At 37.0% G+C, this 17,252-nt stretch overlaps 1 protein-coding gene across 10 annotated transcripts in view; it reads left to right on the top strand.

Annotated features, from left to right (window-relative positions):
* Window positions 1-17,252, top strand: part of LOC126414772 (probable basic-leucine zipper transcription factor N) — a 409,868-nt gene that overhangs the window by 326,698 nt on the left and 65,918 nt on the right. For all 10 annotated transcript variants that reach the window (XM_050083381.1, XM_050083380.1, XM_050083383.1 and 7 more), the window contains 2 exons: window positions 9,886-9,985; window positions 10,580-10,753. In XM_050083381.1, coding sequence (XP_049939338.1) covers window positions 9,886-9,985; window positions 10,580-10,753 — 274 coding nt within the window. The remainder of the gene's footprint in view (window positions 1-9,885; window positions 9,986-10,579; window positions 10,754-17,252) is intronic.

Raw genomic sequence — 17,252 nt, 5'->3', positions numbered from 1 at the left:
CTAGCACTGCAATTATAAAAAAAAGAAACACATTGCTATTCCAGATAAGGTGTGGTGCAATTTCTACGATATCTGTAGAACATGTGGAAAAAGCAATATCTAAAGTAAAATGTTCAAAACTTCTGTGTTCGCATTGATAGTAACTTGAATTAGAAATTACATATTATAGACATTCTTAGACGCTCAAGTTCATCAAATTTTGTGAGTATGTGGTTCCGGATTTCAGTATCTAAAAATGTACGAATGCTTCTATTCACTGACGTCAGCTGACTTGACATTCTGTTATACAAGGTGCGTCTGAAAAGTTCGGTGAATGGTCTCAGGAAATACAAAATAGCATTATTGACCTGCAAAGTTATCAACATTACATTCAAAACACTTCTGACAGCGGTTGTAAAGCTGTTGAAAACTGTCAGCAAACGCTTCTTGTGGAATCGTTCGTGGCATCTTGGTCACGGTTTGTTGGATATCTGTAACGTCCGTATGCTGAACTTTCCCAAATTCATTATTTTATATTTCGGAGCTTCATCTCCGCCTCTTGTAGGTAATGTACTATCGATTTTGCGGCTGTTCTCACTCATTAATGTTTTAGTGCTTGTTGGTAAGGGAATCTTCATTTTTGCGATGTTTTTCCATAGTTTATTTTGATGTGGAGCTTACTTGGAACATCCCAAAATGATATGGTGTAGATCTCCATTGTCTTCTGGAAGTGGGAGAGTCAATCACTCCATTCCTGCAGGGAAATATGCTTGTGCCAACCTTATTCTAGTAACTGATGTTGCATATCTCCTTGGGAGATTTTTCTGACTGTACCCCGATTTTGTTGGTATATTGCGCTGGAACGAAGCGAACAAAAAGCCCTTTTCTGCTGCGATATCTGCCACTTTCGTTCCCATTGACTGTCTGCCTCTTTTTTTTTAAACATTGAGAAAGTCTCAGTATGACAGCTGTGTAAATATCAGGTCCTCTTCTTTGAAGCTTTCTTTTAGACCGTCTACTACTTCATAACGCCGAATATTTGATTGCCCTTCTGAGAGCCACGTCAGACGATTTCTAAGTGCAGCGGTAGAATGTGCTTCAAATATCATCGACAGATCAGAATTTGGAAGCCTTTAGTTGCATCGTCTACACTGTTGGCCTAACATACAGTTGAATAGGTATACATGGCCGCTTGAGAACTGACTGAAGGTGATCTTGTAACAGTCAGTGTCACTAAATGCAGGCTCCGATCGAAGCGTATAGCAGTTAATGTTGCAGAAACTTCCATTTGGTATGATATCTAGAAGTAAATAAGGTCTTATTTTATTTAGAACTGCTGTAAGAAGTTATTAGTTATTCGCACCACCTCTAGTCTTAGGTCGCAACAGTTGTGATGCACTTCCTGACAGTTTCAGTCTCGGGGGTATATAAAGGCCCCAGTGAGCAAGATGGCACAACAGCTACGGATTTAAGTTTTTTATTTTCCGAAAATCCATTTCTTGCAAAATTCAATGTCTTGTCGTTGCTGTTACTTCCATCTCAACGCTCTTTATTTCGTCGAACAACCACGCTCTTCTGAGCAGCATTAGCACCGTAACGCTGAGTTCGAGATAATATGGATGATGTTAAAACTATTGACTAGATTCTTCTACCATTGTCACCCGCTAAGATGGTTCCTTCCAGATTCTGCGTAGGCAGAGTGTATCCGCGACATACTGCGCTCGTATATTACGATTTACGCAAATTTACTAAAGGACGGCGCATTTCTGTGATAACATCCTGATGCATCCAGCAAAAATCAACAAAAATGAAGTAAAGATTTAACAACTCTATATTAACAGGATCTTCCATCAAGCTACCTTCCATTAGGAATGTGGGTGCACTCAACGACTGTGATATGACTTTCAAGACTTGAATATGACGTTTAAGACTTGAACGAACCGTCACATAAGCCCGAAAAACAGGGGACTGACGTATTGATACCGCGAAATAGTGCATTGATAAAGGCTAGGCACTAGTCGAAATATAGATTTGCCTAATAAAACCTGAAAGAAAAGGACGACTCACTGCTGTAAACAAGATATTGCTGAAAACAGGATATTTACCAATGTTTCTTTTTCATTGGGTTGTCACACTTAGGCTGCTTCCCTGGCAGAGATTACTTCATTACAGTGTATACAGACCTGGAGGTTGATAGCTCGAATTTCGACTGTTAAACAGGTTTTCACTGACAGAATCTATAAGATGGGTAAAATGGAAATGAGCGTTTGGCGTCAATGACCGGGCGGCCCCTTGCGGGGCAGGTCCGGCCGCCTTGGTGCAGGTCTTATTACATTCGACGCCACATTGGGCGACCTGCGCGCCGGATCAGGATGAAATGATGATGAAGACAACACAACACCCAGTCCCTGAGCGGAGAAAATCTCCAACCCAGCCGGGAATCGAACCCGGGCCCGTGGGACGGCAATCCGTCAGGCTGATTACTCTTTTTTTTTTAATCTCATATTTCGCTTTCGTTCGTTGCTCGGGGCGGACGTCGTAAGACACCCGTTTAAGTTAGTTGTTGATCGATTAACTCACTTTTTTTTATTACAGAGAGCAGCTAGCCCTCTGACCACTCAGCTATCGGGGCGGACTATAAGATAGGTGATGACGGGTTATAGTTAAAGAACGTACGACAATGTCCTAGCAGAACCGCAAATCTCTCTGCAGTAGCTTAAGGATGCTCCATAATATGATAATAATCTGTCCATGGGACATTCAGCGCGGCGGACCATTTACAAGTCGAGAAAAAGAAACATGCCATGAGTAGCATTATCGTGTATCTATTTGTTTTGGAACGGAACCGTGTGTCTCTCACTGTCAGACATATATTAACGAACAATTCTTGAGCACGTAGCTGGTGGCAAAGGAGCCAGTGGTGGAAAAAATTGATTCTATGTCAGGCGGCGTCACAGGGCACAGTGGTTGACGACCAGTAAACAAGAAGGCATTACGAAATCTAGTTTGAGACTAACGAACTCATGCCTAAACCGGTCACTAATTTAGAAGTGAGTTTCCTTCAGAAGCACACGCAATATGTTTTCTGACTGACAGTTTTGCATCTCCCGTTTAGAGATTTGACGCAGCTGGAGCATTCATTAGATTTAAAAATGAAAAGAAATGATCTGACCTACAGAAATAGCGTTACTTACCTACATAAGGCGACTGATAAATATTTAGAAGAATTTCGCTTATAGCGTCTGGAAATTGAATTTCTCTAGCCATTGATTAATGTGAGTTGAAAGGATATTGTCATATACATTCTAAAATTAAATGTGAAGCACAAAATACATTCCATGAAGTATTATTGCTGCACTGTTTGTCGTTCAATAAACTCAGCTAGTTACACTTACTTATAAATAATGATAACGAAATAGGTTCCTGCTTACTAGACAAATGCACTATCTGTTGCGCCACAGTGGCTCTGCAGATACGCATGTATTCCAATTTTCAAGAGTGCAGTATGACTAACGTATTATGTTAACTGCCAATTTACTTGTAAATTTCGGATGGCAAAAACTGCTGGTGCATCAACTGATAGCGCATGTGCCTAGTAAGCAGGAGACTCAGGTTCGAATCCGGTGCTAGAACGAATTTTAATTCACTGCTTCGGCCTACATCATTATCATAGAGAAAGGTGAGACTCCACATGTCTCAGGAACATCAACTGTATATGATTAAATAAACTTCCAGTTACAGTAAAGTCCTTGTTATCAGAATGACAGTTTATTACAGTTATATTTTTTATAAAGCAAGCTGGTACGGAACATAACCTTGAGGCTACTACATACCTTTTGTTTCTGGATGAATCAGAACTACCCCGACAAACTTTAAATGGTTGTACAGGGATACCTGCTTTGTGTTTTGGTACAGCCGGCCGGAGTGGCCGTGCGGTTCTAAGCGCGTCAGTTTGGAACCGCATGACCGCTACGGTCGCAGGTTCGAATCCTGCCTCGGGCATGGATGTGTGTGATGTCCTTAGGTTAGTTATGTTTAAGTAGTTCTAAGTTCTAGGGGACTGATGACCTCAGTAGTTAAGTCCCATAGTGCTCAGAGCCATTTTTTTGTTTTGGTACAAGGGGCCCACTTTCTCCGGCGGATGGTTACACAGTACCAATATATTTATGATTTATTCATTTTGTTACCCCAGTTACCTTAGTAAAAAAGACTGTTACATGTAATAACTGAAGCGCATAATGCAAAACACAGGATTCGGTTTCTCGTATGCGATTATGAACACATAACCAACACTGTCGGGAAAAAAACCTACACGGAAACGAACAGTACTGAGTGCAGACTTGAGGACAACGGGTTAAATGAGGCATTACTGTTGTCAACAGCAGGCACCTTGAGCGAATGAAAACAAGACACACAATGCATATCGTCGACATTTGCACTGATGTGCGCTATTTTCAGGGCAATATAGATACAAAACTCACTGGGACAAGAAACCAAACTAAATGCAAGAACTCTGTAACGAGCTGCCGGAGACCGTTGTTTCTTGATACCAAAATACTAAGAACGTACCTCCGAGCGATCTCGTGAAAGTTTGTCGGAGTTCTGGTACACCCTGTATACTTACATTTTGATGTAAAATGTCTTGTTGCTGTTACTTTTATAACCTAGTCTGGGTCCAGAGCACTTCGCTTTCAGTTTACCAGGAAACAAAGCTCTCCTCTCCAGAGAGTACTGATATAACTGACAAACTTAGAATTATTGTCGAACAGATGTGTACTTAATATGCATTACTATTTAACAGTAAATTTAAAGTTGGTCAAAATGATTAATTCATTGCTACTCCTTGGCACCCCATGTGCTGAGTTAATATGGCATACGTTAGAAAGGAATCGTGAAGGGGAAAATCTCCGCCATAACTAACATAAAACAGCATATTGATAGTTGTCCAAGCCATAAAGCACTCATGTATTCCGATTTTCAATAGTGCAGTATGACTAACGAATTACGAAAAATGCCATCCACCTGTAAATTTATGATGACAAAAACTACAGGTAAGCCAAAAAAAAATTAAGTTTTCAAGCACTTTGTGGCTAGTAGCTTTATGATTCAACGTAAAGACGTAAGATCGAGAACTGAAAAACAGCGTATAAAAATTCCCGCAATATCTGTAACACGATGACAAATATTCATCAAATTTGATGTTAAGGAAGTATTTTTCACCTCCGTACATTCTTTTCTACAAAAAAAGGGAGAAAATTGACACCGTCTACAGACGTTTCCAGAGCGACATAGCAATCGCTTAGCAACAAGGAGTCAACAGAGTCAACTTTAACGAACGTTTCCAACAGGGAGTTAGTTTAACGTCAAGATCTTTGGCAACCCATTATGATTTCTCGCAAGAGTTTGGGTCGAGGCAAACCATAAACTACCTAGTCTTCAGTTATGTTGTAGCAGTGGTAATGAACACTTTGGAGATCTAGAGTAATCACTGTTGTACATGCACGCTTTATCTGCACAACAAATTGAAATTCAGAGAAGAAAAGACTGCTACGGCAATATTGCAGGCGAGACCATTACTTGTAAATGATGATCCGGCACGATAAGCAGGAGCGCTTCTGTGAATGATGGGCGAGTACGCTACTGGCTGGCTCATTCCTGGAGCTGAATAGCGTAGCGCTCCAGGATGAATCGATTGGTAAGAGCGTTGTCTAATGAATGCAAATATACAGTTCGAGTTCCGGTCCAACACACTTTTAATCTGTCAGGAAGTTTAATTAGAGCCAGTGTAAACTCTATCGTAATGTGAGAAGTGCACTTCGGAATCTAGAGGCTTTTGTCTAGTAGCGTGGATTGGTAATAGAATTACGATCGCCCTATTCGCGGGCTTGGATTTTTTGTTGTTTCGCCATCTCTCAACGGACATGGGAATAATAAAGGCTGAGCAAAACGAAGATTATTAGCAGATGTCGCCTTGACACGGTAGCCTCAAGAGCGAATGGGTGCCGCAGCATCATAAACTAGGCGTCAAGAGGCAAATCGATGAGCTGAAGTTTCGTCTATTTTTAATAAGCGCCGTGGCGCCCGATGCCTGTCCAAGAAGCAGGCTGTAGGATCGCGGCCGCCATGAGAGCCGGTCTGCCGCTCATCCTCGTGTGGTCTGACAGTGAGGTGAGTAGTTTCTGTTGCTGCTGCCGACTGGATCAAGTTTTGGGACGCATCGGAAGTATAACCGTAACAGATGTCACGTGGTTTGCACGATTTCACTCTGGCACACTTATGTTGAAGTCGCGATTGATTATAGCAACTTTCTTTGGTGAATTCAGGCAGCGATACATATTGTAAGAAAAATGGAACGTATTTCCTAAAAAAAGTTGGAAAGTGATACGTGAAGGCGAGTGACGCGTAAAGCAAAAACAGAACGTGTACTCCGTTTTCCTTGGTTTATCCACTGACTTGCTTCTCAGGAGCTGAAGTTAATACTCGTACCGGTAAATGGAACAACTTTAACACATGGCCGACGTGGGACAACTTTGCCGGCTCTAAAGAACGTTTATATTTCGTGTAGTTCCTGAACAAACCAATAGAGGCGCCACTGTTTACATCAACAAGAAGACATTTAACAATGATAGTTCTGCTCGTTTTCAGCATTGTAATGTGTCTATATATATCTTTACCGATGGTTTTGTCTGACTATTGGAGGAGATGATTGATTTTTTGACAGTCCAAAAAAGTATCTCTCTATGCTATGTATTTACAGCTGAGCAAAAACTGGTTTGAGTAACAATCACTTTTACGATCATACCAATATCCACACGTGTCTGTGATTGAGACAAAGGATTTTTAAGTGATAGGTAACGGTACTGTACGCTGGATGGCTAATGCGCAAGTGAAACGAAAGTATCATTCTGTAAGAGCCCTCAAATACGTTTTAAAACTATTACCACGGCGTCCTTAGTATGCAGAGCCATTTTATTAGATAGCGTAGGACACACTCCAGTTGTTCACTGATCGTGTTATTAGGCTACCTGCAGAAAAGTATCGTAGCAGGATGCTTGTAAGGAAGATCATAACGATGTAGACATTACCGGTACTGTATTTCACTTGGTGTGCTGAACGGTACCCCCATTTAAAAATGGGTAAATGTCGAATAATGCTCACAATGAAGAAAGGAACACAATATTATGTGATTAGAAGATTCGTAGCAATCCTCTGAATCCAGTTAGTCATTTATATATATATATGAGTTACATTACGAAGTTATATAAATCAGACGAAATAAATACGTGAAAACGAATGATAGGCGAACCGATACATTTGTTGAAAACTATGGAAAAGTACGATATCGGTATGTGTTTTAGTGAGACCTATTCTAGTGCACTGTTAAAACGGTGTGGAGTCCGTAGCAAGTAGGGATGACAGCAGATATCGAAGGAATCCAGGACGTAACTTCACGTTTTTGGTGTAGTCCATTGGATTGTAACAGAGATTCCCAGGAAATGTAAATGTGATTCTTTGAAAGAAAGATGATGTCCTCTCGAAACCAAGTTGGGTAAATTTTGAGAACCAGAATTCGTGCAGACTGCGCCAGGGTGCGATTTGTGCTTTTACCAGTGGGGGTAATGTCTTCGGGGGTTATTAGAATTATATATGTTAGTAGCTTGGACCGTGGTGTTACGCATGGTTAAACAGCTATTTATAAATAGATGTTAATGCCAAAACTCACTATTCACGCATATGCACTATCAGAAAAGCCATCCCTTGTTATATCTTTAAAAGTACATTATAGGTAAAGCTTATTTACAAAATCCTCTACATACAGGTATACTAGGGGAATTCAAAAAGTAGAGGCACATTTGTGAAAAGCTGTACTTATTCTGATGATAGAAAACTGACACATATTAATAGTATTAATAGTAAGACTTATTAAAAACTTTCAGTGTTCGGCTCCACAAATTTAAATTATATGTAAAGTTTTACTCCAGTGCGTGGCGAATAAACATCCCAGGTTGGGACGCATAAACTAACACCAGAGTAGGGGATGGTCTGATGCAGAGGGGGGGGGGGGGGGGGGAGAATCCCCCCCATCCCCCTCTGCAAATCGCACACTGGACTGCGCAACAGTTCTCCATCACCAGTTTTACATCTCTCTTACGGATCATGAAAATAACAGAAGAGAGATTTTAAGGCGGATACAGAAACAGTCTGTTTTCCTCATCCCATCAATGAATGACTTGAGACAGAGAGTGACTAAAGGAGGAGCAATGGCCCTTCTGTCATGCACTGTACAGTGGCTTCAAAATGTAAATATAGTTGTGAAGTTCATCCGATATTCAACCCAGCTTAACCAATAGTTTTGTGCAGAGAATAATCTGCAGATTATAACCTGCCTTTTCGAAATTTTATAGTTTTCCTTCCATGGAAATAACTTGAAAAGTTTTAGTATTTTTGGAAGATACTCTAGGAGAATTTACTTTAGAATGAGGTTTGAACTTCCGCTGATACACATTCAACATATGCATGATGGTAATTTGATGAATACTAACCTAGAAGCCTCACAGTTCATTGTGCGCATCTTTATGTAGCTTTGTGAGATAGTTTAGGAGATGTCCATTCAGAGCTGTGACTCCAACTGAATCGCTCTTGAAAAATGTAATCCCATATTTGATGTCTAAACTGCTGAAGTGATGTCATCAAAAGTGTTGCACGAGGAATTAGCTCTATTCCTCAAGCAAATACGAGACAGAATAAGCTTAATTTTTCTATTCATTTGAGAGAAAGGGCCAAAGAAATTAGACAGACAGTAAAAACTTGCAATGGCGAGAAAGTTTAAGTGGCTGGGAAAACTGTTACATCATAAATGATAACTATTTTATTCACAACTGAAAACATTATTGCAGGAAGATAAGTTGTACCAAGTCTACTCATAATCTGGACTCTAGTGATTTATGTTTATCACAAAATTTCTCTGTAAGCGAAATTTACATTGATGAATGTTAAAACAATCATAAGCCAGCATGCATCATGTGCGAAGAATGACCTTAACAGTCAAAGTAGTTCCAAATTGCTGTGGAATGGAAGTTTAAAGAAAGCTTTTGCATCAAAATGGCATAAAAAGTTATTAAAACCTCATGAAAGCAGATGTTTGTGCCATTATTTTGTGCTATGGTTTATCCTCAGTTTATCTTTTCTCAAATTAATGGTTCATTCAGTAATAAATCAGAAATGTTTTCCTTTTGGCCAGCATGCATCAGTGTCATTTGAAGGTAATAAATACTGCTGGTTGTGTTGGTTATTATCTTTTTATACATTAATATTATTATATGGATTATAAACAAAAAGCAGTAATTAATTAGAAAATATCCATGGTGAATTTAGTTTATTCTGTATTCAATATAAACAATTCATGCACTTCATTATTAACCTTTTCTGTTATAAACAGCTTGTAAACCCACCTGTAAGAAATTAATTTAACTTTATGTGTACCAATTGACCCGAAGACATACATGTGCCCTTTCTCCAAATAGTCTGCTTGTACTTTCTAATGTGTACTTGCAGTATAAAATGATACACTAACTTGTCTTACAGAAAAAGAAAGTATATTAATACTTCTAAAATTTGTTTTTTCAGTGTTACTGTCACTATAAACCCATTTATAAAACGTTCATATCAGCAGCACAGCTCTGTTTCAAATTCATCTGCAATCCATTACTGTTTACCTTAAAAAAGCTTAAATTATTTTTTACTGAAATTGCCACAAGTATAAAGTCAGTAAAATTTATTACATGTTAATTTAGTAAATGACAAAGTCTGTGTATACTTTGTAGGAATCTCTGTATTTAATAATGTTTCATTATTATTCTTCCTTATTCTATTATGCAGTCACCACAGTGTTGTTTCTTCTTTCAGGATGAAAATTCAACAGATGGTTCACACCACAAGGCTATCGATTTGGAGAAGCTGTTTACACCAGCTTCTGATTCAGGAGAAGTCACCCCTTCCCGACACAGTAAGCAGTAACTGTAGTGATATAGCAGTGGAACTGCTCATTCAGAAAACTATTTTGAGTGGTATTTTCTATATATTTTGTCACTCTGTTAGAAAATTGCAGTAGACTAGTGTGTTCCCTTTTATTTTTGTTTCATTGGTGTCAGGGATTGGATGTTTCTGTGTCAGTGTTCAAGCTGCATATTCTGTGTATAGTAACATTTCCACTTTTTTCAATAAAACCAAGGAAAACTGTGCAGATACACAATGACATAAGATGTTTACTTGGAAGGCAATTGTAAATTTGTTTTATAAAATAGTTGTATTGTCAATGGGTAAGATATAGAATAACTGGTTACATGTGATCAAATAGGAATGACAGAATTTCTAATTCAATACTTTCCCATTAAGTACATTTCCCAGAAAACATTAACAACTTTTACAAGTTTTAAGTTCATTAGGAAAGATAGAAACATTAAAATTAAAGCAATAAGAATTTTTTCATTTTGTTTGCAGGTTATCAACTACTTCCAACAAAAAATTAAATATAGTGCAAAAAGCGTTTACATACATACTTCATTTTAAAGTGTCTAGGAAACCCTTTTTTTCCTTTCAGGGAGAATGTATGCATCATCCAGCTTTTATTCCCCAAACCACCCAACAGTTGAAGATCAAGTGGAGTTAGCCAGGCGCATATCAAATTCTCTCAGTGATATTAGCAATCAACAAAGCAAGGGGCAGTCCATGTATGTAAATCGTAAGAAGAGATCAGTTAAATGGATCCATGAAGGTAAGATTTCCTGTTCTCATGTTTTTCCTCCACAAAAAGACCATGTGTCATTTATCAAACTTATCTATAATTTTTTTAATAATTTTAAAGCAAAAAGTTATAACTGCAGCTACTTAACATTAATTTAATGATGTAACCACATACCTATGGTATTACATGTTTGACATAACCCTGGCAGTGAAATATTATTTCTTGTGAAGAGTTTTATTCATCTGACCATTAGTACTTTTGTGTTATCAGGTGTCTACTAATCACTAAAATGTTATCATATTTGAGTACATTTGTAATTTAAGGTCATGAGTAATTTCATTTCGCAATTCGCTATATATACACTGAAGTTCAGAATCCAAAGAAGATAATAAAAAGAACTAATCTTCTGTGTCAAGAAAATGAACTCAGAGAACTCCAAAAATAAACTTTAGTAATCTAATTAAAAATCAGTTTTAAATAATCATTATTATATATTATGTAAAACACATTTTGATGTCTGGTTTGGAATTTCCAGACAGACGTTTTACAAGTTCTGGAACCTTCAAAATTTTCTTGACAGGCTTTGTAGGATACTTGGATCATACATTCAAAAGCTTGTTATGCGAAAAAAATACTAGGAAGGCTCAGCACTCAAGTTGTGTTTTTGTTGCTCCTAAAATACTATATATAGCCCTACTGGCTACACTGCTGCCAACTGTGGACTCACAACAGGAAGAGGAGAGAGTCAGAGAGAGGAGAAGGGGTTTTCCCCAGTGGTGGTAAATAACATTTATAGCAAAGCTATTTCAGAATGCCTGTTGCTTTGTCTGGGCCTCTTAGTGTTCAACACTCTGTGAAATAGTTCAGTCAGACACACAGTGCAGTGAGGAACAATGTAGTGGACAGTGATGACAACACGTGTGGGATGGATACCCTGCATAGGGCCACCTCCACCACCTGGTACCCCCACCTATTTACCAAAGAGAAGGCAGCCCTCATCAGGAGAAGGTACACAGATCATATTGTGAGTGGTGTATTTCTCTCTCTGCAGCATAAAATGGGAATACATTTGAAGAAGTGAATAACAGGCTGTTATGTGGTAACATTCAAAAATATTTATGTTTAAGATATGTGAATTATTTTATTAATTGTTTGCATAAAAACTTTAATGATTGTGGTGTGTTGCAAGATTATAATGTACTAACATTAAAACATACAGATTCATAGCATCATAAAATACTGCATTTCTGACAACTAAAAGGCCAAAAGAGTAGCTGAGGGAGGATTTACACTTTTCAGTCAGACATATTCTACCCTCATTAGTTTTCTAATAGGATTATCTTTTTTGTAGTACCTTTTTTAAAGCTTAGATGTTTTCTTGCACCACGCTAGTTTCTGACTGAAACTGATATGGGAAACTTGGTTCTTTACTGCAACATCACATATATTTTTGGACAGTACTTTCCACTATATAATTAAATTCTAGAAAAAAATAAGACATGAAGAAACACAGCAGCTGCAAAGATGATTATGCCATACTGATTTTGAAAATATTTCTTCCTTTGGGATAGCAGTGCACCTTATATTAATCAGCTTATAATGCTATTCTTCTTTTCTGATTCTTCACACAATGCATTGTACTCTTTTTACTCATAAATGGAGTGACAGACTTCTGAAGAAAATTAGTGTTTGTTATTTGGTACATACTCAAATTACGAGCTGTTAATAACTTCATGTTAGCAGTTGTCATATTATTACAGAATTAACCTGTTATTCAGTGTGGAGCAGAGTTACTCAATATATAAGTATCAATTTCTAGAGAATTCCTATAGCACAGTTGTCTATGATTAAGGGCCCAGTTTTAATGCAGATTTCTTACCTCCTGGCTGACAACAAACAGTGACAAATATAGGCATCCATACATGTAAGTTGTGCTTATTGAAGAATTTGTTGAGAGGCACAAGAATCATACTTGTTTTATTTTAAGTATAATTTTACTGCTGCTAATCATCATACCTTCTGGTCATTTTCTATCATTTTTTACAGTAAGTGATTCAAAAAATGAAATACGGTAGATGGCAGATTAGTGTTCTTGGTGAAAAGCTGTGTGATAGCTTGATACTCCTTTCAACGACATGGTGCATTTAGTTAACTGAATAGATAGTCTCTTCTCAGTTTCTTTTAACTGTAATACGGTTAGTCATTATAGACACATAATATGCAATAACAATCAAATCAACGTTCTTTATCTGTGTATTTTCCTCCTGCATTGTGTTAGTTCCTAAATTTTATTAACCAGTGAGCCATATTGTTAAATTTGTAATTATTGTATTAATTTGTAATCTATGAATCTACTGCTTGCACGGTTTGTAAGAATGCCTACTAAAATCCAAAGGTTTACTTGTTTTCATAATGTTTGTGTTCTACATTCAGTTAATTCACATGAATTAACAGCTCAGATTTTTCATTAATTTATTTTGGAATAGTGGTGTCCTTTGTATGTTTGTATTTTGATTGGGAGTGTGTTGTGGTAAAAGTAACCACTATTTATTGGCGTCTTGTCAGTTAAATGAAGCTGTGTTTCTCGTATGTAGTAATCACTCTTACACCTTGTATTATAATTTGTTAAATGAAGCACAATTTATGTTTACTTGCATGATTGTTTCAAATATATATAGTGCAGGAGAGTTAGTATTAATTTTCTGAATGGATTTTTTCATGACTGTCTTGTTGTAAATTAGCTGTGCCCCTGAATGCTTTCTTCTGTAGTTTTTTGAACATGGGTATCTGAAGCATATCCCCATATTGGGATGCAGTGTGATAGGTGTGAGTAAATTGGATCATAGCACTTTGTAGTATATCTGCATTTACTGTTTTTGATGTCTCCTCGTTATGAATATATTTGTATTTGTTTTTTAAGCAGATTTTATTTGTGTAGTCATTCCCTGTAATATGCATTACATGTCTCAAACATTTAGAGGAAAATGTAAATCAACTCAGTGAGAAATATTGACACATGTACACCAAAACATGTCACTTGGGACAAGTGGTGGAATAAACCTTCTGGATTGTTGCGTCTACATCTGGCGCTATGCTCTAAAGTGTATGCCAAATGGTAGTTTTTATCATATCATATATTTTAGTTTCTTCTTGATCCATTCATGGATGGAATGTGGGGAGAGTAACTGCTTGTATGCCTCTGCATGCAAGCTGTTATTGATCTGATTTTATTCATACTGTGTCTCCTCAGGAGCAGTGCAAAGGAAGCTGATGAATGTTTGCAGCTTCCAATCTAAAAACTGCTTCTTAGAATGTTTAAACTAGGTTTTGTGGTAATGAAATGAGATTTTTAGTATTCTCACCATATTATCCCATGGGCAGTCTTGTGACTGTTTGTGCTATCTCCTGTTAATCCAACGTGATATGAACCTCACACTCACATGAGGACTATTCTGCTACATCTGCTAGAAATGATTTGTAAGTAGTCACTTTCACAGAAAAGTGGCAGTTATCCCAAATCCTATCTGTACACTGAACTCCACCATTTGCTTTATCTAGAATAAATCTTACATGATCATTGCACATTGTACTCTTACACAGTCATGGTAACTGAATCAAATTGTAACCCTTTGATCTTATATTACATTTTTATCTTTTGTGAAGTAAACATTGTTTCATTTCTCTATATTAACAGCTAGCTACCAGTGTTTATATAAAGTTGATAGTTTATTCATATATGGATGGATGTTGATCCAGTATTTATCAAATTTAGGAAATTTGATAAAAATTTACTCTCATCTTGCAGAAAGCTATGACTTTATGTAGATGACTCTATGTAGTTGTGATTCAGAAAATATTCTGTTTCTATTTCATGTTCATCTAATATCTGCAGACTTCAATAACAGGTTACATATTCTCTAAGAGAATCTAGTTGCTCAAAATCACACTTGATTACTAGTTTGAATCATAAACAGTGATCATCTTCAGGTCTGAAAATAAAATAAAATGAAATGAAACATTAAGAAATAATTATATCTTTAGATGACATAGATAGAAAAAAAATTAAAAATTAAAGACATTAAAATTATACCTACATAGTGAAATAACAGGGATTAACATTGTCTAAAATATAAAATACATAAAATATTAGCTGATGAATCAAGAGTAGTGAAAAGTCACGATTCTTCAGAAAGAAAAACATAAAGTTTTACAATAAAGGTAACAGCACAGAAGTATGCTTGTGAGTGGATTCCATGGCGTCAGGCATGATACTGAACCCACTTTGCAGGATGCAAATCCATAGCCATGAATGATGGGTAGGGGGAGGGAGGAAGGTGGGAGGAGAGAGAAAATGCTGGTATGTGCACTATGAAAGCATAACAGAGAACTGTCTATTAAAAAGCAAACAGATAATGAAACTTGACATTAATACATGACACAGCTCATTTAGATTAATAAATAAAATAAAACACTGAACTAAAATGTAGTGCGTGGACAATTTCCACCAGATGGCATCTGAGGTGTATTGGGCTCATGTACACTGAGCTCGATCTACTTGCGGCCATGCTGCCAGTCAGCCAGTCACCAGTGAGTGCAGTGACCTGCTGAGGTCTTGTTCTGCCAAGTGGGGCTGCAGAGAAGGTTGTGAGCTGCTACTGACTGGGCTGTCTAAGTACAGAATTCTTGTAGTACACTGAATTTTTGTAGTCAAATAGGAGATTTAAGACTTTATCTGGTTCTTTCAGGTGATGTCCATATGTTTAAAAAGTATCCCTTAAATACTGTGTCTTAAGTTTTGAGATGTGTATCTATTGGTCTGACAGAATGTTAAGTTTCATTCAGATGATCTCCAAATGCTGTCTTATTATTTCATCATGCTGTGTATTCTTTAAACTGGGTCTCAAAAGATCTACCACTCTGATCTATATACTGTTTGTGATAGTTATTGCACTTTATCTTAGAGACTTATGACACACTAAATTTGCAGCTCGGATTTATATCTACCATATTTTATCCTAAATCAAAGAGTTTAACTTATGCAAACTTATTCTTAAACTTGTATTACAAAATTGTTGAGTTATTGTTTGTGTCACCCTTGCTCCATATTTTACAGGCAAGTGCTTTGATTTTTGCACTTGATGTTCATTTTTTAACATAACAGTCTGTTCTTCATATGTGCTCTGTTTTAATTTTTTGAAACATTTAATTGTTTGTGTTAGTTGATGTAGTAAATCTGTGTACAAATGTGCCACATAGTGAAACCCGCAATTTAATTAAAAACAGCTACTGGTGCACAAAAGGTATCTGTAGGAGAAACAATGGAGTTAATAGAATTGTTGTAATTGGCAACAGCTTACAGTTACTCTATTTTTATGGTAAAATTTACCACCAATCAGATCTAACAGCTAGTAACGCCCTTGCTAGTGTTATGGCAGAAATATTCGTGAACCATAGAGAGCAGGAATTTTGCAATGAAAATCCAAAGTTTGCTAGTGAAATAATATACTGTCATCCATGTGTGGATGATTTCATCTTATTATTCAAAGGGAATGTAAATGAAATCATTGAAGGTGTCATGAAGCTTAATGCTTTTCACCCCAAGACAAAATTGCTGTTCAACGTAAATGCAAGAGGTGATCAGTTTCCTGTATGTAATTTCGCTAAATAAGATGCACAGATCCAGCATTTATGAGAAACTCACTTGCTAAGATCTCATTACATCCCTTACATTCTGGCATCTCATTGTATATAAAATCCCACATTTTTGCTCCTTAATTAACAGACTGCTCGAACTACCATTTTGTGGGCAAGATAGGAAAATGAAATAGCCATTCTTAAAAAAGTCTCTGTGAACAGTAGTTACATTCTTGAAATAGTTACTGAAATGTTTCAGAAAATGAAAACAGAGTACATGTAGAGAACAGACGTTAATATTTTTAAAAAATGAGCGTAGGTACATAAATCAATATATATGCCTGTAAAATGAAGAGGAAAGATGTCAGATACAATAACACAACAATTTCAGAAAACAGATTAAAGAATATGCTTTTGCACAAGTAAAAATCTTTGATTTAGGTTAAAACATGATATAAATAAATATGAGTTGCAAATTAGGTGTGTCATGAATTTCTACGGTCAACTGCAATGACTCTCATAAACAGTATATTGGTCAGAGTGGCAGAACTTTTAAGATCCAGTTTAACCCCATAATATAAAATCATGAATTATCTCGTTTTTATTATTTTGGCAGAGACCTAAAAGCTTGAGTACACTTGGGCAACTTAAGAACAGACCTTCAGAAAAATAAAACTCTTCTTATATCAATTTCAGCACTGATAGTTAAGCATTTGGCCACAAGAGAGCACCTGGCCCAACATTTGTAGCCTGGCTACTGTCTTACACTTGTAGCAAGGCTGTCATGTTTTTGTTGAGGTAGTTGCTGCTATATTCATTGTCTTTATTGTGTGCAGCTTTGGATACTCAACAACAAACCACATGCTTTCAATCTCTTTCCTGTATTGCTGTCTAG

Source organism: Schistocerca serialis, chromosome 1 (assembly GCF_023864345.2).
Source record: "Schistocerca serialis cubense isolate TAMUIC-IGC-003099 chromosome 1, iqSchSeri2.2, whole genome shotgun sequence".
Taxonomy (NCBI): domain Eukaryota; kingdom Metazoa; phylum Arthropoda; class Insecta; order Orthoptera; family Acrididae; genus Schistocerca; species Schistocerca serialis.
The sequence above is the reverse complement of the archived record's forward strand: the minus strand, read 5'-3'. Positions and strand labels throughout refer to the sequence as shown.